Source organism: Artibeus jamaicensis, unplaced genomic scaffold, assembly GCF_021234435.1.
Source record: "Artibeus jamaicensis isolate MK-2021 breed Jamaican fruit bat unplaced genomic scaffold, CSHL_Jam_final contig_391, whole genome shotgun sequence".
Classification (NCBI taxonomy): domain Eukaryota; kingdom Metazoa; phylum Chordata; class Mammalia; order Chiroptera; family Phyllostomidae; genus Artibeus; species Artibeus jamaicensis.
In genome coordinates, this window is record NW_026521814.1 from 3,975,274 (window position 1) to 3,997,641 (window position 22,368).

General features: G+C 35.8%; 1 protein-coding gene across 1 annotated transcript in view; it reads right to left on the minus strand.

The window, feature by feature from the left end:
- Nucleotides 1-22,368, minus strand: part of SLC38A11 (solute carrier family 38 member 11) — a 44,864-nt gene that overhangs the window by 7,957 nt on the left and 14,539 nt on the right. Inside the window, exons 7-10 of the mRNA XM_037143094.2 lie at nt 20,895-20,974; nt 7,012-7,082; nt 6,175-6,336; nt 2,878-2,990 (exon numbers count right to left, since the gene is read on the minus strand). Coding sequence (XP_036998989.2) covers nt 2,878-2,990; nt 6,175-6,336; nt 7,012-7,082; nt 20,895-20,974 — 426 coding nt within the window. The remainder of the gene's footprint in view (nt 1-2,877; nt 2,991-6,174; nt 6,337-7,011; nt 7,083-20,894; nt 20,975-22,368) is intronic.

Consider the following 22,368-nt stretch of genomic DNA (forward strand, 5'->3'; position numbering starts at 1 on the left):
GGACAACTGTAAAACATAAACAATAAATTATTTAAAAAGAAAACTTACTATTATAGGGAATACAACTTAAAACTGTAAAAAATAGAATATTTGGAAAGGGATTCTCAGACACATGAAGGATTTATTAAGACAGTGTTTTATATTTTGGAACTTAGGAGTGTATAAAACACTACTGATCAAATTTTAAGCCATATGAATATTCTACCTTCTCCAAAGTACTTACACATAGACATACACACATCAATAACAAGTACTCTTTGTTGAATATTACAAAGGCAGTACCTAGCATATTAATTGTGAATAAATATATTTCGGAAGTGTACGAGAGACCTTTGCAAATTGCCTATCCTTCTTCCTTGAGTCCAACAACTGTTAAGACAAATAACAAATTTTATTTAGATTATTTGAATGACCTCTAAGAAAGGAGTTTCCATAGTTTTCTTTATTAATGGATGTGTAATATCCTTTACTACCAGGAAATTAATGTTATGCAACCTAAATCCTGTTTGATACAAGTTAAATCTATTTTCCTCAACAAAATAACTTTGAGATTTCCTCAAAGTTAAATCTATTTTACTTTGCCTTTCCTCAACAAAATGGAGAAAAGTTGATCATTATTTTTCACTGATACACAGATTAGGAAATCAATCAACAGTTACCTGTTGAATATGTCCTGCACCGTGATATGACTGGCAAAGAGAAAATGTCTAGGTGATTGCTATTCTTAGACATTAACATTCTAACTGGAGAGATCCGACCAACCTAATGAAGCAAATAGTAGTCAATTTATGTCGGGATAAGAGAATCATATAGAATCTTGAACTAGAAGAAGCTTTATTTATCCAGTTCTGTCTCCCTGAAACAGCATTCCTGAAATGTGTTTGTCTTACCTTGGCTTGAGGTGAGACTTGAAACATGGATAGGATTTAGAGCAGAATTACAAAATGGGGCAACATTGTGAAAAAAAGCAAAGAAGTAAGAACAGAAATGATACTTATGAATGACAAAGAGGAGACAGCCTGAAAAGGCTGTATGGAAAAACCATGATGCAAGAGTCAGACGGTAGGAGATGGTCAGAGGCAGGGAGACCTTAACAAAGCCATCTCTCTAAGCTGTGATAAATAACTGTGGTAAGTAAGTAACATTTCCCATAGATGAATGCAACCATAAGTCTGCTAATTGTTTAATGGGGATATTCATAACTTTTACTCATTTACGGTTTTATAGTTGGTAGTATCTTTCCAAATACTATCTTGTTTCAAATTCATTCTTTTAGAGGCCTTCAGGATAGAATTGTGATGGTGAAAGATCACTAGTGAGTCAGGCTGGTGAGACAGGCTTTTGGGCACCCTTGTATATGGCTGGCTATTTCACCTATAAATAGAAATGGCTTTGATTGGGTCTATGCCAACTGTGAATTTGTGTGTGAGTGGGTGTGTGGAAAGAAGGAAAAGAGAACAGAAGTGAATGGCTGAGGGATATACAAGGTTCCTCTGCCCGGTAATTGCTATGATGGCAGAGATCTTGATTTAGTTCTGTCTTCCTGTCATGGCAGCTAGAAAGGAAATGCAAGTTCCAAGTACTAAAGACATAAACCGTGCAGGTGGCGTGACTCAGACTGTCCACAAACAGTTCACCAGAAACCATGTGAGAATGCACCATCTGTTATTGCTCATCTGCAGATCAGATTTGAGCCTCAAGTACCTGGCAGAAGCTAAAATAAAACCATTTCCGGCATCCAACATTAGCTAGCAACATTTTAGATTTTAAAAATATACATAAAGTAAAGTTCAGTCCAGTTTCCCTTATGTTCAAGGTGGAGAGGTGACCAGTGAGTTACACTCTTACAAGTGAGGACAAGTGCTGACTGTAAAGGATATTCATAGTGCTGAACATTTCCTTATTCCATTTCCTTGTGCAGTTCCTTACCCCAGAACTGGCATAAGGTAAACACTGATCTGCCTTCAAAAGCCTGTCCATTAGTTAGTGTATTCAATGCTCTGAAGGCATTTCACTTCACACATTAGAGCCATTCACACAGCACACTGTGTAACCAAGCTCTGGGAACAGATCTTAAGACTAATAGTCCCTTTTCAGGATGATTCCTGAAAGAAGCACTGTGAAGCAAGATCATGTTTTTTGCTAACTGGTACAGTGGAATGTTAGCTAACTTGCATAAGGGACTCTGGACAAGCCATGTTATCTAATATTACACAAAAAGGATTAGTTCTCTTTCACCTAATTGTCCTCCACAAATGCAGACAGACTATATAACATAACTGGGAGTTGACTTAAAAGTAAATAAATAAATACATACATACAAAACTGTATTGTTTTATATTGTATATAAATTCAAATAAATATATTTATACAAACATATAAATGAAATATATATATAAAACAAATGGCTTAAATAGAATTTTGATTTTCCATAGAAAATAAGATTTTATTTTTTAAAATATAACGAGATGGATCAGAATCTGTTCTATGTTGCTTTTAATACTATACATGTTGTATTACAAAATAGCTTATCAAAAAGACAATTTTGTAAAACATATTTTAAACCTTAGTACTTAATTTCTTTGTAAGAATTTTTTTAACTCCTTAGTTGGCTCTATTAAAGGCTGGCATTCATTTTGGAATACAGTTGTATAAATATTTATACTTATGCTAATATAAATTAAACCAAACCTAACTTTAGAAAAAATATCTTGTAAACTTTGAATATAAATTTATCTTTAAACTGGCTGAAAAGAAAATTCCATATATTGCTAGTCATGCCTTGAGAATCTACAAATTCAAACAATTTTCAAATCTTTCTAAATTAAAAGTAGTAGAGAGCTCCCTAGATAAAGGTTGGGAAAGCACTGTGCTTACCTCTCTCGTCACCAAGCACTCGATGGGATACGTCAGAACGACAGTGGCTCCATAACAGAACCTTCCAAATGTTACCAGGTCATCATTTCTGCAGTAATTTTCAAATAAGTCTCCTAGAGAATGATAGAAGATAGATTTACTTAATGGATACTGTATATTGATATAAATATCTAATAAAAGATAGTGAACATTTTATCAATGATGCTATATAAACTTCATTTTATTTAATTAATAGAACAGATGGCCAAATCCTAATATAATTTTGAATTAAATAACAATATAATTATTGACTGATATTCAAGCCAGTACATGTACCACACGAAGATTAATTCATCACTAATAGTTTTTCTTTTACTTTGATTGTTTGTTTTGGCAAATTTGCTTAAATTTATATCAACTTCTGAAAAGCACTTTTATCCATTGTCTTTTTACACCAGAATCAACTCCCTAAATTCTTGTGCATTGGTTTTATAAACTTGCTTCTGGTCTTTGTTTCTGGTAAGTAAATGACTTCACTATTTTTTTAAAAGAAGGGTCTGTTAAAATAAACAAATTTCCTTTTGAAATGCTATTCATAGATCAAGGACAATCACTAAAGGAAGAATGGACCATTGCATCTGGGGAGCTGAATTTCCTGTGTATCACCCTATGGGGTTTAATCACAAATTCAGGGCAACAGCAAGGAATTCCAAACATACACTATCTTTCATGGTATCCCATGAACCCCAGTGTAAATGCACGGATTCAAAACTGTGAAAATAGAGAGGAGCATTATATTTCATTAGTTCCAAACTAAATGATGGAGTATATATATACCTTGAACCAATTCTTATGTAGAAACTACATTTTCTCAGATACCTATGAAAAAATACTGGATCTAATTCATGGGGGCACAGAAGACAGGTCAGCAAAAAGTTTCCAAATGCTGAAACAAAAAATAGTTCAGTCTGTTTATTGCCTCAGTGTAATGTGTGTATGTTTTAAAATTTTGGCCACAGTTTCCATAAGACTGAAAAAAATTAGATCAAAGTCACACACTAGGACATTGTTTAAAAAGAGAAAAATCCTTTTGTACTTTCATTCATTAAAAAGCTAAATGCCCTGCCTCTTCCTAAGACTTAAGTGACTCTTCTCTCCTCCTACTGTAGAACAAATGCGTATCACTTTCTGTGCCCCTTTGGGGCAGAAGGGGATTAAACCACAAAGCAGTTGTGGCAGAGACTTGTTTCAAGGCTGATTGAAAAGGTTCCAGCACTCTAAGGAAAAAGGACAGAAGCTCCCCTTCACTAACCTCCACTAAAAAATGAGCCTGACGCCTATTCAAAAGTCACTGGGAATGTCAAGAACAATCTAGAAATCTTACTGCCTCCTCACAAGGCTGAAATTAAACTACTGAAAGAAAAAAAAAAGGAGCACACAGTTTGCACAAACAAGACCAGATTTGCCTAAGGTGAAACGGCCTGAAGAAACAATGTCAGCTTATTCTAGCTTGAGTGCAAGTGTATTTTAGGGAATTATAGCTAGGGGGAAAAGAAACAACAAAAACAAACCCAGACCAACCCGTCAGCTTTGTTATATAAAGATTTAATTGTTTCTGAGCAATTGCCACTGATAAAAACACCAGGAAGGTGTGACTAAGAAAAGGGTTTATGTTTTACAGAGAAGGCATTTACAAACCAAGGTTTTGTACTGACTGGAGCCTGCAAGGTCATTCATCTTGACAAAAATAGTGATACGTGGCAATATTTTGAAACACAATTCTTATCAAAACTTTCAAAGTACTTCATTACTGCACTCTAAGGGTGCATGTATTGTATTATATTTATACTGCATTGAAACCATGTTAATCACTCTCTTTTGAAGCCATCGTTATTTCTTGAGAAATATCTGCCTTTAATCATAGACACTTCTAACCTCTGTTTGAAACAATGCACCATCCACCCAGTTTTCAGCCTCATCAGACAACTGACCTAAGAGGAAAGGGAGTCTAAGAGACAGTTTTTAATGGGTCACACTTTACTACAATGGGGTGGGCAGCAATAAAAAAACAAAAGTAAAAGTAGACTGGAAATCAGGAGACTTGTTTTCTACACCGTCACCAGCCAGCTTGAACAAGTCACTTTTCTTTGTGTTTTAAGCAGGGGGCAAAGCTCATTATTCCACTTATTTTCATAGGATTGTTTGAAGGTCAAATGAGATAATAGACCTGCAAAAGCTGTGAGATGCACGAATCATAGCAGTTAGCAGGCTGTCCGAGTAGACTGTACATTACACTACATAGATGCATGAATATGAGGGTCAAAGGAAGAGAGGAGGTGACTGCTCTGTTGTTGAGCCTTCGTGAATGGAAGACAAGAGAAGCTTGCTGTGGGACAGTAGGGTGAGGCTGGGGAGAGTGAAGGGGTTGGTTTGGTGGGAATAATGTTTTGTGTTTAAGGCACGAATGGGACAACGAAGTAGAAATGTAGGCAAGAGGCTGGAGATGAGAAAAAACGTTTGGACTAGTTAAGATAATAAAAATCTCTAGAGAATTTGTGAAAAGGCAAAAGAAGGCAACTCGCCTGAGCCAGTTAGTGAGGGGTGGGCGGTATAGGGGAGAAGGAGGTAGGCGAATTATTCAAATAGAAAAAAACATAAAGAGAGTGAGTGATGGCAAGGCAGTGCTCTGTTTTCCATGAAGAAAGAAAGCACGTTCAGTACTCTTACATGATGGAGAGAGGTCTGTGAGAATCTGAACCGAGAGGATTATTAGCTTTGAAGAATAGAAGCGAACTATTGTTTTTGAAAATAAAGTTACAGTGGAGGAGTAGAGAAGGAAGCCAAAATTCACGAGCTCTGAAAGGAAAGCATGGAAGGAGAAAGAACGGGCTGCAGGAATGTAGCAGTTTAAAGATTCTTATTTGTTTATTTATTATTTAGAGAGAGGGGGAAGGGAAGGAGAAAGAGAGGGAGAGAAACAAGCATGTGCAAGAGAAATGACTCACACACCCCCAACCTGGGACATGGCCAGCAACCCAGGTATGTGCCCCAACCAGGAATCAAACCTGCAACCTTTCTGTTTGTAGCATGATGCCCCACCTACTGAGCCACATCAGTCACAGCTGAAATTTAGCAGTTTAAAAAGGAGAAAATAAGGAAACAAAAACAGCATAAGGGCAAGAGGTAGAGGAGGAAATGGGTAGGAGAGGTAGTGTTAGTCAGAAGTAGAATATTGGTTATAATCATACCCAGATGAGAAATGACAGCACCACTCTGCGTGAATAGCAAATGGTGGTAAGACCTTCCCTCTCCTTTTACCTTGGGTGAAGCCAGTAAATGTCAAGTATCCACATGTAGCAAAAAGGATACATATAAAGACAGACACCAAGGTGGACAAATGGATGATGCGGGACCACTTAGCCACTGTAGGTTCTTCCAAAGAACCATAAACTAAGAAGCAGTTATGGTGGCAAATAAATGCTGCAAAAAAAGTAAAAATAAAACCATTATTGAAGCAAGCACCAGTATTCCTTTTTTTACTTCTGAAAACTCAGAGATGTCTGCTACTTTGGAATGCAAATGAACTGAAGTTCAAATATACTAATTTGATGTCAAAAAATAATCTTTCTAACAGCTTTGGAAATGAGAAATTTCACTCACATTAGGTTTGCGTAGTTTCTTCATGTCACTCTTGATATAAACCAGGCCTATTCAATTTTCTATTTCACTTTCTATTTCTTAGTGGCCTTTCCAATCTTAAAGGGAATATATACGACACTGTATTTTTCAGTCCAAAGTTTCTTTTCCAATCTGGGATGTAACAGAGTAGCTGTAGACAACTGTCCAATTCCTAATAATTTATGTGCAAGGTTTTCAAGAAGTCCATAACATTGCTAGATTTTCAAGTTAAGAAATAAGATGACTTTAATGAGTATTCTGCATGAGAAAGAGACTTGTCCAAATAGAAGAACATTTTAGTGATGAGTGAGAAAAGTTTGAGCCTAATTTTATGGTGGCACAAACTAGGTCATATGCTGTTAATGTGATGTCTAAAACTTAGGTCATCTGTTCTCAGACACAAATATGAAACACAGCACTTTCTCACTGCACAGAAGACTCCATGTTGAGAAAACGCCCTTGAAACCATATACTCACCAAATGACATGACACCAAGGGCCTGAATGGCATTGGGTTTTGCGAACACCCAGGCATCTTCTGATTTTGGTCTAGAAGAGAGTTAACTTAATGAATGATTACACAAATAGAAGCATAAGCATATCTAAGAACAATGAATGCTGTCACAGAATAAACTGAGTATCTTTAAGTTCTAACTATTAAGGGGCCTCCATTAATCTTACTTAATTGTAAATAAAATTCCCAGAAATATCAGTTATGTCTTGACCCCAGCCCTCTAAAAGTGAATGTCAAATACTTGGAAACACTCTATTTTTATGTATTTGAAATATCCACTGATTACTTAATTTTGTGACTCTATTTACTCATCAGTTTAAAAATGGACATTTGTTATCATTTGATATACTGAGGAAGATACAAAAATTAATAATGCAGAGTTATTCCTCAGTTAATCATTACTGCTCTTTACTACCCTCCAACTAATTCTTCCAGACTCACCCTACCCAAGGGAAATTCATAGTTGACATTGCTTTACTGAGGAAGGTGGACATGAACTAATATATTCTTTAAAGAGCTGTATTTATTTATTTATTTATTTGAGAGAGAAAGGAAGGAAGGGAAGAAGGGGGGAGGGGAGAGAAGGTGAGAGAGAGAAACATAGATTTGTTGTTCCACCTATTTATGCATTTATTGGTTGATTCTTGTATCAACCAGGTGACCTAATATTAATCAAGGATGTACTTAGCTATGTTCTGGAAACTATCCTATGTTATCTCACTCTTCACAATAACTGAAGTATTATTATTACCATTTAATGTATTAGGAAAGTTCATCTCTGGGTGGTCACACAACTTGTCAAGCTTCCACAGACAGTAAGGGAAGAAGCTGAGATTGCTCCTTGGTCTGTCCATCCCAATATCTCTTCAACACTGAACTCTCAGTGACCTTAAATGCCCACCTGTGGACATACTTCTTAAAAAGGTTTTAGAGACATATACATTTTAAATAGCTAGAAGAAGCCGGTTTCCTAATGGAATTAAAATATTTGCTAGCCTATCCAGTTGCAGGGATTGGTTTCCCTGACTACCACATCCCTGAGTAATAGTGAAGAGCATAGGCTCCAGGTAAGAAGACAGACTGTGGTGGTCTTTTGGCCCCTTCCACTTAGTAGCTGTATAATTTTAAGCAAGTTCCTGAACCTTTCTGTGTCTCAGTTTCATATCTATAGAATGAGAATAATAATAATAATAGTGCCTGATTCATTGAGCTACTGTGCAAATTAAATAACGTAAAACTCCTAACAGAAAACCTAGCACATACGAACTGTTCAATAAATGATCACTTGTATTATCAGATTACATGTTGGTATTGTTATCGTTACCCACTGTGATTTAATAAAAGATAGCAGAAGTCTAAAAGCATGGCCAGCTTCCCTGAAAAGAAAAGGCTTCAGCAAGACCCAAAGAATGCAAAAAATTAGAAGAGGAGGAAGGGGAGGAGCAAAGGTTTAGAAAGCCTAGACCCATCTATTTTGTTTGCTATTAATTCTAGAGGTCAAGTAGATATAAAAGTCCCATTTGTTTCGTTAAAGTTAGTGGGATTTATGCATTGCACCATTTCTTCCCTCTTCTGGATGAGCAGGTACAGACAGGAACTAGCCGCTTTGCCGGCCTGTTACCAGCTGCGCTGCTTCCCTCCGCTTTTTTAGTGGGAGCTGCTGCCACCTGCTGACTCCACCACAGTTGCGGTGACCGTTAACCTCTAGCAGCCCACCTGTCAAACTCCAGTGCTAATGTGGAAAGACCCATATTTTGTTCACGGTCCTTAAAACATTTTTTTAAAGCCAGGGTTAACAACTGTGAAGACTCGAAGATTTCTAACTTTTTAACATATTTTAATTGATCTACTTTCCCTGTTACAGCATTTGCATGTGAATAAAACTCAGCTTTCCTTTCAGTGCAGATTTGGTGTCTTATTTTTTTTATTCTTATATTAGCAATGAAAAGATAGAAGTTTAATTTTCAATTTTCTTATTCATTAAAGTTTTTAAAATTTTTCTTGGCCCATATGGTTTGTTTAGTATATTCCTAGCAAAGATGGAGTATGAAAAGTAAGTAGAGATAATTTTGGATTTTTCTGTGTTCAGCTTGAGATGCTGATTTTGTAAGGCATATAGTATTTAAAAATATGTTACAAATCAGTAAAAAGTGTGTGTTGAAATCTAGGTAAAGAGAAGAAAAAATATTGAATGTGACTTTGGGAATTTTTATGGAATAGCCTGTGAATGAGTTCCTGAAACAGCCATTTTAAGAGGAAAAAAAAGTTTCTTGGTATATATTATGAGTTTGCTGAAGCCTTGATACTAATGTAAATGAGAAAATGAACATATAGATTGTTCTGACTTTAGGCTTAGATTCGGAAATAGAAAATAAAATATCAAATGCAATCAAGAAAATGCATAAGAAAAAATCATGGCTAAGAAGAGAGTTTTTCTAATAAATGAATGGGTAGTTCAATAACAGAAAAATCTATTAATGTAATTCATCACATTAACAGATAGTGGAGGAAAAATGCCAGCAAGCATTGTGAAATACACTGAATAGTCTACAATCCAGTATTTATTTTGATAAGCAAAATATTAATAAAATAGAGCCTCCTTAACCTGACAGATATATGACATATTTAGAAGCAAAAAGTTAGAAATACTATAAGGTGGAAACCAGATAGGATGTTCACCATCACTGCCTCCATAAAAAATGATGGAAATTCCTAGCTAATGCAACACAGTGTTGATATATGTAATACTTGGAAAGGAATATATTAACTGCATGTAATGTAACTGTGTACAAAGACAACTCAGGGGATGCTGCCGATAAGCTGGAAGAATTAGTTGGCGTGTTCGGCAAGGTCGTTGGACACAAGGTCAATACACGGAAATCAATGGCATCGATGTACACAAATAAGAGCCAATAAAATGTTTTTAAATGGTAATGACAACAAAAATACTAAGTATTTAAAAAGATATGCATAATCCTAATGGCATGATATGGGTAGAGAAGTATACCATATCCATACACATGAATGGGAAGACTCAGTATCAGGTAGATGTCAATTCTCCCCAGATTCATATTTAAATTCAAATAATAAAATATGATAATGAGCATGGAAAGAACTTTTTAAAAACTCAAAAGAAAAATCATATAGCTGAAGACTGACAGACTTAAAATTGATGAAGGTAAGTAAATATAAAATGTCTGCGTGATAAAATACAAAGTTAAAAATAAATATAAGCTGAAAACTGGGAGATGAAATTTGTCATGCATACAACCAAGAAAGGGTAATGATCTAGTAAACAGTGCTGCAAATCAATAAGAAAAAGATATCCCAGTGACCAACGGACAGCAGGCAACTGATACATAAGGAAACAAGAACAGCCAATAAATATTCCACAAGTTCCTCATCCTCCTTAATAATTAGACAAATTAAAATGAACTCCATTAAAAAAGAGCATTTTACACCTAATTCAACAAGAGCAATGCTGATAAATGTCTGGGAAAGAAAAACTTGCAATTATTATAAAGGAAGCCGTAAACTGTAATCCACTTTGGAGAAGAATTTGGCAATGTCTAGTAAAGTTGAAGTTAATCAAAGTTTGTAAACAGTTACACCTTCAGGTACATTCCCCAGGCCAGGGACGTGCACGTGTGCATGAGCAGATATGGATAAGGATGTCACTGCTGCTTTCTTTATATTAACCAAACATTGGAAACGACCTCAATGTCCAGCAAAAGAATTGATAAATAAGTCTGTAAAAAAGTGCCCTTACCATAAATGTACGTGCTATAGAGCATTTAGAAAGAGTTACCCAGTACTAACTGCATCAAAGTGAAAATATATGGAATACAATATTGATAGAAAAACAGTGATTATGTACCAGTATATCTTTACCACAGGGATTATGTATATTTGTGAGCATAGTAATCAATATTATATATTGTCAATACAAAAAGGCATACTACAACTATAAAAACATAAACAGGAATGATTTAAATGTAATAATTTAAATGTAATCATTTAAGCTTAAATGTAATAATTACCTCTGAGTACAAAGAAATGAATCCAACTTAAGAATAATAGTTACCTCTAGAGAAAGAGAAACGAATACACTTTTAAATATGATACTCTATTGCTGATCAAGGTTGCAAGCAACTATAAAAATTTATTTCAAATTATTTACCCGGAAAACTGAAACTTACATGTACACAACACCCCACATAAGATGCTTACAGCAGCTTTATTTATCATTGCCAGGACTTAGAAGCAACCCAGGTGTCCTTCAGTAGGCTAATGAACAACAAATTCTAGCACATCCAATCAATAAAATATCACTTTTCAGTGTTAAAGGGAAATAAACTATCAAGCCATGGAAATACATGAAGGAGACCTACATACATATTACTAAGTCCAAAAAGCCAATCTGAAAGGCTATATACTGTGTAATTCTAACTGTATTTCACTTCAGAGAAGGCAAAACTATGAATGTAGGTAAAAGATTGGCCGTGGCCAGGGTTGGGGGTTGGGGGTGGGACAGACAGTCAGAGCATAGAGGAATTTCAGGGTAGTGAAAGTACTCTGCATGATAATAAATGATGAGTATGGGTCATTATACATTTGTCCAAACCCACAGATTGTACAATACCAAAAGTGAACTCTAATGTAAAAGGCCCTATAAAGTTTCAAAAAGATCATGGCAATATAATGGAAGTTTACTATGAGGGTCAGATCATAAGGAGTAATGCTTCAAGTGTTTTAATATATTTTAATACTAGCAAAAATAGAGGCTGGCATACAGCAGTTTGCAGCCTTGGGATGGCAAATACTTTCAAAAGAATAATTGCTTCCCTTATTCAGCCATACGTTTGAATTACATGTTTTTAGAAAACGTTTTGTGTGGGGTGCAAGTGGGAGTGGGAAGATTTTGGCGATTTATTCATTTTGAAATATCAGCTCAGCTTGGATTCTTGGATTGAGGCATTTCATTCTATTTTGAAAGATAAATTCCACTTTATCTTTACAACAGCTGAGTGGTAGTAATAAGGCAAAGGAGTAGGAAGCAAGTCCTAGCCAATATATCTCCAGCCTTCACAGACTTATGCAAAAAAGCTTCAGGGGGATTGCTTCTGATCCCCAGAACATAAGACCTCTGATCAGGAAGCTCAAACAGACACCTCTCTGTGGTACCTGCCTAAATACTTGCCCACTAAATACAAGCACTTTTCCAAATCAGACCCTCTCGGCAGAGCCTGCGTCTTTGTTAAGAGAGACTTACATATTAACGTCTCCAACCAGACGCATCCGAGAAATAAGGGCTCTGGCGGGCAGGCAAACATAAGCCCCACATTTCCGTCAAACCACAAGCTATTAATGACATGGACAGATCTGCCCACTTCCCCAGCTCGGTCTGGGCAGCCCTCTGCCACTTGCGGGCTTCCAGCTCACGTCTCTTCTGAGTCTCTTCTCTAGAAAATCGTGATTTATGTGAACATGGAAAGCCACTCAGGAAAATTCTTGGGAATCCCTCTAAATATCAAAACTGATCCTTTTCTTTTTAAGCACAAGTTTTACATAAAGCTAATCTTCAGTTAAGATTCATATAAGACATTGTGCTGATTTTTTGCCAAAATATAATTTTTATATAAATCATATAAAAAGCTTGCACAGCTTTGGAACCATAAACATCACAAATGCTTCCTTTTTCTTAGTCGAGACACCAACCACTTTTGATTTTTACTCTGTCACCTATGTTTTTCTTTCTTTTTTTCCCCCACTATTACCTCTAATTCCTCTGTCAACTCTAAAAATTGGTGTCAACTGTTCTTGTCAGTTTGGATTGAAAGTTCAGAGAGTGAGTGGGAGGGGTCAGGATCTCACTTTTTAATATAATAAAATGTGTTAGAATTATGTATATTGTTTTTGTTCTCTACTGTGTTTTTTAAAAAAATGGAATTACATTAAAATATTTTGAGAACTTACATTAAAATAAGTGTAATTTCAGATGTGAGCTCCAGATAATTACTTTCCATTCGAGTTCTGCTTGGCCGTCACCTCTCTTCACCGTACATGTGGTCCCAGCACAATCTTGTCCATGGCAGACGCTCCCTAAACCCCACACTTGCATTCCTGAGACTCTGGGTGATTTCTCCTTCTCCTCTCTCTACATCCCAAGTGTTACTCAAAATCAAGATATTAACATATTAAAAACATTTTTCATCAGACCTTATTTCTTTCCTGTTTCCATAGCATTTGCTCATAATTCTATGTCTGTTGAGGTTATCTTCTATGTGTTTGTCCACCCCTCCTCACCCCCAGCAAATTTTAAAAGACCTGCAGAAAGGGAGTGTGCTTCATTGACCTTTCCAGCCCTAGTACCTAGAAACAGGACTAAAACAGTAAGCATTTAGTAAATGCTAATTGACTGAATAGACCCTTCGATTTTCTCATTTGTGTGGTGAGTTGTGGACCGTCTACCAGCCTGGTCATCCAAACGGGAAAACTTGGCATCACCCCCTCTTTATCCTCCTCTTCACTTGCACCAGCCTTGTTCCTATACTGTTCCAGCTGCCTGTTGCGTGCTATAGTCAGCCTCCTGCCAGGTCTTTCTGCCCCAAATCTCTGTCACCTGTGCTGCAAGAGAAGTCCAGTTGAAATGGAAACTAGCACTGCTCACCCTCCTGCTTAAGAACTTTCAATGCACTACACGTACACTTTCCTTTCATGTTGGTCTCCTCCAACCTCTCTACAACCTTCTTTGCACACTCTAGCCAAACTTTTAGCTTAGAGTCACCAAAACTCTAGTTACTTCCTAAACACAGAAGTTATATAATCGGTGGATTAGTAAAGCACTGTCTTCAGCAGTTTTCTTTATTTATTGATTTTTTTAGAGAGAGGTAGGGAGAAAGAGGGGAAGAAAAGAAAGAGCACATTGATGTATTGTCCCACTTATTTACGCATTCAGTGGTTGATTCTTGTATATGCACTGACTGGGGATCGAATCCTCAACCTTGGTATATCAGGCGGATGCTCTAATCAACTAAGCTACGTGGTGAGGGCCAGCAGTTTTTCAAGAGATAATATGAAGACATGACCATGTTAAAACTATGATAAACATTTATTTGAGAAGCAATATAAAAGCATCTTTATTTTTATTTGATGGTTCCACTGATCAGTGACAAAGTGTCTCTCTTCCGCAAGTCCCTCCTAATATTAGAAACATCACGCTTATAGGCCTCCACACTTTTGTTGACAATAAATTCCAATCTTGCCCACCTTTCCTTTTTCACCCAACTAATGCCAGTACATGTTTCAAACAGCACATTACATATTGTCTTATCTTGAAATATAACCACTGCCCAGGTTGTGCTAAGAGCATTTCCTCTGTTTCCATTGCACTTTCCCATAATTCTATTAAGTATTATATTGAAATTATCTCTCCAATATCTATTTTCCCCATCCACACACGACAGGTATCTGAGGTCAGGGGCTCATCCTTCATCTTCGAAGTCCCAATACCTAGAAGAATGACAGCCATCAGCTGGACACCATAAATGTTTGTTGGCTAAAAGGACAGGCAACTCTATTTTTGCCCTTTGGTTATGAATCTATGCCGGAGACCACTCTGTCTTCTAACTGGAAATAGCAAACGGGTGGGAAAGCTCACTAAGGCAGCCATTTATAAAAATATTGATGATGGGTAGAAGGCGTTTTTAACACTGAGTAGCCTAGGCTGCTCCTCCAGCTTCAGCACAGTGACTGAACTCACCTCTCAAAATATGTTGTCTTGCAGCTATTTTTCCTATTCTCATGTAGACTCAAGTGAAACGATGGTTCTATTTGTTGTTTAATGTAGGCAATCTCTCTGCTAAAGCTTACCAGTTGCTCTAACAGTGCTACAGAACTTGGAGTATATTTTAGCTATGAGTTAGCAAATTTTTTTCTAACATAAAAGTAGCCTAAGGAAAATTTTCTTTGAGAAGGAATGTTTTTGTGTGACATTTTTATTGTTCCAAGACAATTTTTATTGTATCATTACTTCAAAATTTTGGTTAACTAATCCTCAAGTTGAGTCAACCAAAATCAGAAAATATGTCGATTCATTCATTCACTTGATCAGTCAATAGTTCTTTGCTGACTTCTAATTATGTGTTAGGCACTGTACTGAGTAATAGGAATTCAGTGTGAAAAAAAATCAAATATGATCCCTATTCTCATGGAGTCTACAATATGGTGAGAAAGATATAACATATACAATGAAACATATAAAAATGAATAAAGATAATTTAACAAATAACATCATTATTTTATTCCCATGTATAAGTCCCCTCTCACTTCCAATGGTGAAAGTTCCAAATTTAACCAATGCAAGTATTCAATTTCTAAACCTGCTCCTGTCTACCACACTCTCAGAGAATCATATCATCTCTGAAAAAATAGAGGGTACTGGGCATGAACGCTCAGGTTCTTTTCACTGGTCTTTAGAATGAATTCATATTTTGCTCTCCATACTCTCATTGTTTTAGGAGGAAGAAGTATTCCAACTCCTCTCCAAGGATTACTTTATACCATAAATTCCAACTTTTCAAGATTTTCTGGGTGACTTTTGGCTCCATCTTTTGGCTTGGTCTATAAAATATTCAATACCTTCTATGGTAAAACACGTTATTTATAGTTCTTATTCCTTGAAGCCACTGTTTTGTCATGGCATTTGCATTTATTGATGCTCTTCACACACAAGACTGGGGAGGGAGAGAATTTGAAAAATTCACTTTCCTTTCATGTGTTTTCATATTAATTCTCTACAACCTGCCCATACTATTTGATTGACTCCCCGAAAGTTTACCAGTAACTTCTTATTACCTGTAGTGGAAATCGGAATTTTACATCATGCAATGTCTGTTCCCAGCATCACTGCCTTGATTTCCTCTGGGATCATCATTTCTCCTACCCTCAGTTCATGTGATTTACTTTGGTTGACCTTGTCCTTATCATGGAGGGTAGGCATGTAATCTAAAAACAAGCAACTCGACACAGGCCATGATGCTCAGGTTGGGGATTGTCTTAGGTCCTTACTGAAGCCAATCATAACTAATACTGAAAGTAAAGCTGGAGGCAATTTATAAGACAAAGCTCCCCCTTTTTATATGGACTTGGACTTGAATAGACGTAGGTTGAGGCTGCTGCTGCTGTCTTGTCACAATAAAGTGAAAACCCTTCAGGAACTAGAAGCCGAGAGATAGAAAAAAATTTATGTCTGATTTTATCGACTAAGCTCCTAAATCCAACAAAGTCTAATAACAGAACCACCCTTGAACTTTACAATGTGAGTCAATAAAGTCTGTTTGCTCCATTCACTTAGGGTCCTGGGGATGCTGTTATTGGCAACAAAAAGAACAATACATACATTATCAAAAATTCAGTGGCTGGTATTTGACAAAACTAATTGTTCTTTTTTTTCTAAATATGTACCATTCCTCTGTCTTTACCCATTTTTTTCTGATCCTTTCTTTAATCCCCTCTAGTTCCTCTTTAGGTATGGCATTATATTGTAGAATTTCAGGATCAGAATTATAAGGGGTAAAAAAATAATATGTGCCGAGATCCTTGTGGATGGCACATATTATATACATAACTACCTGTGAAAAGTCTAGCTGCATTTTTGGAATTACGTTTGAAACACTAACCACACATACTATTATTATAAATGTTGTAAAAGAGATGTTACACAAAGAGAAAATAGTTCTAATTGTGGACTGCATGCTATGATTTCTATCTTGCATGCAAAGAAGTGAATATTAATAAAGCATAAAATGAAGGTTTTCACAGCAAAAATGTCTCTGATTCTAGTTTGAAAAGAATAAGAGAACAATGCTGTTACATTTTTGTACTAGCACACTTTCTGGAAAGCAATTAAATTGCTTTAGCACCTCAGTTTATAGAAAGCAAAAGGTTAGAAAATACAATAAAACTGACCATTATTTCCAAAAAGAACTGAAAGTCATTGGACTGTGAGAAATTTGAAATCATATCAGAAAGCAGAATTTATGGCCCCATGAGTTATGAAAAAGGAAATTGAATTGTGTGTTTTATTTTTAAAACACAACCACTAAAAAGGTGTTTCCATAGTAACAAGGTCAATACTAGTAGCCATTACAGACCTTCCTTCTTTCTGATAGTGGGTTTAAAAATCTTTTTCAAATACCACTTAAAAAACCCTCTGAAAAGTATATCTTTTTGGACCATTCATCTGAACCAAGAATGAGGAAAAACACACATGGAATATTGAATTTCTCATGTTTTATGGATCATGAACATTCATGGCTGTCACATTTTCAGAAAGAAGCCTGTCTGACTAGCAACTATGCCATCCCCTGAACATGGGATTTGATTAGCCTGACTGTAAATCTGGACAAACAGAAGTTGTTTGCAGTAGTATTCAAACAGAAATAAAAGGCAGCACAGTATTAAAAAAACACACTTCTTTAACAACTAAATATTGAAAGAGTTAAGTAAATAATACCTATTAGAAAAATGTCAAAAGCTCAGATAAAATAAGATATCACCATTAGAGGAAGGTTAGAAAGATACAGGCCTCATTTTGTTTATGGCAGACATAAGTAGCTTTTTGGCCATAAAATCAATTCACTTAGCTCCACCAGGAAGTGGCCTCTCCCTTCTCTTTCCTTTGTGTGGAGCTACACTGCCTCCAGGATGATCATTTATGAGACACTTTATTTTTCTGTGTATTCACAATAGTATCCCACTTAAGATTTTGTGTATCAATAATACTTAAAAAAGAAGTGGAGGATGAGTCATGAAAAATAATGACAAAAGAATAACTAAACACCAAATCTCTGGGCTATTTTTAGATATGATCCATCAGTTAAAACTGTGCTTTTTTTTTAATCATTGTTCAATTAGAGTTCTGCCTTTTCCCCCCACTCTCCCCTCCCTCACCCCTCCCCCAGCCCCACAGTCAGTACTCCCTGTTGTCTGTGCCCCCGAGTGCTCTATTTGTGTTCCTCAGTGTTAATCTCTTTAAACCAAGGGACTGTGAAACCTTGTTCATAGACTCGTAACTATTAAATAATGAATCTGATTGCCTGATCCCTAGACAAACTGCCGCAGAATCTCTGCAGGTGAGGACTTGGTGTCAGTCTTTTTTAAAGCTTCTCAGGTAATTCTAATGTGAAGCCAGAGCTGAAAAATCCTTGCTTTCAACTGTTTATTGGAGCTCAATTAATGAATAATTTATTTACCTCCAACTTTTAAGTCCGTTTTTTTTCTCAATATTGCCTCATAGTGCTATACTAAATCCAGAAGATCTTTTATTATAACCTAATGATTTATTCTCTAGAATCACTTTTCATAATAAAAGCTTCTACTAAAATGGTTGTTATAAACAATTAAATTTTTTACCCCAAAATTATTTATTGAATTCTGTTTAATATAGTTACTAGCTTTGTGTTGCTGTGCATTCAACTTTTGAAAATCACAACTCAATACAGTAGCAACATAATAGATGCTAAGTAGGGGGCTTGGATGGGAGAAATAGACAAAAAATTGTACTTAAAAAATAACTAAATAAAAAATGAGAAAATATATATATAAAACATAAAAAAAACTGAATCAGGAAAAATCAGGACATCTGAATAGACCAATTACAACTAATGATATCCAAGCAGTAATAAAAAAAAGCTCCCAGCAAAAAAAAAAACATAATAGATGCTAAGGAAATGTCAGTAGATTTAATATATGCCTTTGGGTTTTTATGCTCGCCTTACCTGAGCCTGTAATGACTTTTACATGCTTATCTATCTGAAAACGTGCAAATTCATCCTTCAAAACAGATCATGTTTCTCTTCCTCCAGGAAGCTCTCTCTGATTCAGACAGACTACTGTGCACTCTCTTCCTTGGCACCGCCACTGCCCCAGGTTTACACTTCAGTTTTGCACTCTTCATACTACACTGTCATTTCTTTTTCTTTTTCTTTTCTTTTTTTTTTAAGTCAGGGTGTTTTTTATTTTTTCTTTTTCTTTAAAAAGTCCCTTCTCCATACGTGCTTGTAAACAACTTGAAGCAGGTGCTGACTTATATAAACCTTTCTGCTTTTTCTCCTCCCAGCACACACCAAAATAGCTAGAAACAATGGACATTCTGAGTTTACTAAATGAAAGAAGTGGTCACATTGAAGTGAACCAGTGCATTTCCAAGAAAGCTATTGTAATGGACTGAACTGCACCCTTCAGCAAAATCCAGGAGTTGGAATGCTCCCCCCACCCCCTCAACTTCCCTCCCAAACCCCACCACCCCTGCCGCAGTTGAATGCCCTGTGGAGATGGGAACTTTGGGAGATAATTAGGTTTAGATGAGGTCACGGGCTTTGGGCACTCTTGATGGGATTAGTGCCCTTGTGAGAGGAGACACCAGACAGCTTGCTGTCTCTCTAACTTTCTGTCACATGAAGACACCGAATGAAGACCAGAAAGAAATTTTTCACCAGAATTCTACCATGCCGACAGCTTCCAGAACTATGAGAAAATAAACTTCTGTTGTTTAAGCCACCCCCCTATAGCATTTTGTTGTAGCAACCCAAGATGACTAATACAACTATGAACTGGAATTAAGTTGTTTGAAGAGAACATTAACATAAACATCGTAGGTACTTATACCTTTATTTTTTATTTATATTTAAAAAATTAACTGTTTTTACAAAGAGAAGGCCAAATCAAATGCAGTTAAACTAGATATTTTATATTTTCTTCCAAATAAATTTGAGGCAAAATTTTTGGTATTTTTCTGGTAAACTAAGAAGACTAACAGTTAAAAATGAAATGATTTTGCCAAACAGCAGTTAACGAATAGAAAAAGTAAAGTACCTTAGGGACCACGTTATTCATTATAGCTATTCACAAGACTTCCTTTTTATTTTTTCTGACAGATAACATTCATTGAAGACCCAGCCTGTCTCTTGCATTGTTCTAGACACTATGTCTTAAATTAATTTTATTTTGTCTTATTTGGGATAGAGAAAACATTTAAAGTCTCTTGGAAACACCATGATGCTTTATTTATTTATTTATTTATTTATTTATTCAGCAAATATTTATTGTGCAGAATGGGAATCTAATTTTGCATTTAAAGCCAATTTACTTAGTTTTGTCCCACCATGCTCTTGGGGTGATGGATATAAACTACTCCGTCTTTAGCTGGTGAATCTATTTTCTAATCAAATAATAAAAACTGTGCAGTTTTTAGATAGGCAGTACATACACTTTGAATTTCATGGATGGGTAAGTAAAATTTGGGAAACCAATACCAAATTGTTGACATTATATTTGACCAAATGATAACATTAAAAGCAAATAAATATCACTATCATCTATCACTACAAGTTTACAAATGACAAAACATTTCAACACAAAATAATGAAAAAGACTATCATCTTAACAAAGAATAAAGGGTGGCTTTCAATGTGACTACATTTTATTCAATGGCAAAAACCATCCAAAATATTCTTTATTCACCTCATTTCATTCTAGATTGGTGAAACTTCATTAAGAACACATCTCTCTCTGAGGTAGAAATATAAATTTCTGCCGTCTACTTTTTCTCCTAAGTTTCTACTTAGATCCTATTTCTCACTATTCTCATTGGCCAGGCAGAGTCCAAGGTAAACATGCATGTCTACTGAAATGTAAATCTTTCTTTCACTTTGCCAAATACTAAAGAAAAACGATGTGTCTGGTACCACGATTATTTTACACTGTCAAATAAATTATTTATGTCAAATAAACATCTATGCGAAAGTTATAAATCAAAGACCAACCAATACAGCAACAAAACTTACATGTATGGACCCAATGAGATGACCCTTGCTGTTACAATCCCAAGAATCAGAGTTGTTAAAACGGTAGAAATAAGAGAAATCTGCAAAAGAAAATGTAAAAATATTGTCAATTTACTACAGAGTGGGGATTTGCAACCAGTGTTCTGTGGCAGGCACCCTGGTGTGCTGCAGGATTTTTAAAACATGCAATACTGACTAGTTAGTCAGGGGCACTGACCTCTACCCTTAGATTGTCAAGTAAAAAATGACAACAGCCAACATAACAACAGCTGTTCATTGTGAATGAATCAAAATTATACCTATTTTTGTCAAATTGGCAAAAAATACATTTTATGGTGTGTCACAGAATTTCAGTAATTAGTTTATGTATGCCATGAGATGAATAATGTTGAAAATTGCTGCTATAGAGATTATTTTATTGAAAATATTAGGGGTTTCTCTTTTTACTTAAGTAAACATATGCACAGTTTCAAATATTTATTTAGTAGTTATTATTCTTACAGACTGGGTTGATAATCTCAAGTATATAACTTTTATCAGCCCATAGTCTTAGTTTTCTTCCTTTTAACTAGGAGAACAAGTATCATATATGACTATCGTAATCTTGTATCATGGCTTTACTTGGTTTTAGTGGCTTCCTGTGGAGAATGCAGAACTGGTGATTTTTCAATGAAAGTATGTTTATTTTTCTTCAGGCCCTATTTTAGTGTTGACTGTGCTTTTATCCTGTCTATAGTTACTCCATCTGAGTCCGCCTTTATTTTACCTTCACCCTCCCAACACCACCCCCCCCCCCCCATTTTGGGGGTCTCTGCTGTTTTCGTTTTGTTCTCTAGCTCTGTTGGTCTTTTTCCCTTTGTGATCTTGCTGTTTCGTCTATTTCTCAGTCTGTTTCTTCCTCTCTGTCCTGTCATTACTTCAACTGGTTAAAATATAAACTGGTCTGTGTGTGTATGTGTTCTATGCACTCATTACACTAGATACATGTTTTGTCTTTTAATTTTTAATGGATGAACACACTCTACACTTTTTTTCTCTGGGAAGAATATAAAATACAGAATTAATTTTATTTCATTTAATGGTCATTAACCTTGTTTTCTATTGTTAGTTTTTAACTAGAAAGTTTTATTACGAGTCCTCTGATCTACTGAGGAACAGAAATACCAAGGAACAGAAATGTTAAGTAATATTCTCAAGGCCACATAGCAAGAAAGAGGCAAAGGAAGAACTCAAGTGCAAGTGACTCCAGATCAGGGCTCCTAACCATACTGCTTTGCTATTTAGGAGACTTATTTTGGTTATTTCAATGTGACACGTTCAAGGGACATTTAGGAGAAAATGTTTAGATAATGATAGATTAGCAGCTTTCTTTTCTTGAATTCCTTGCTTTCTGCTCTGTGAAAGTAACATCTATGTCTACACTGAACATGTGAATGGAAGACAGTCCAACCATTTCAGATATTTCACTACAAAA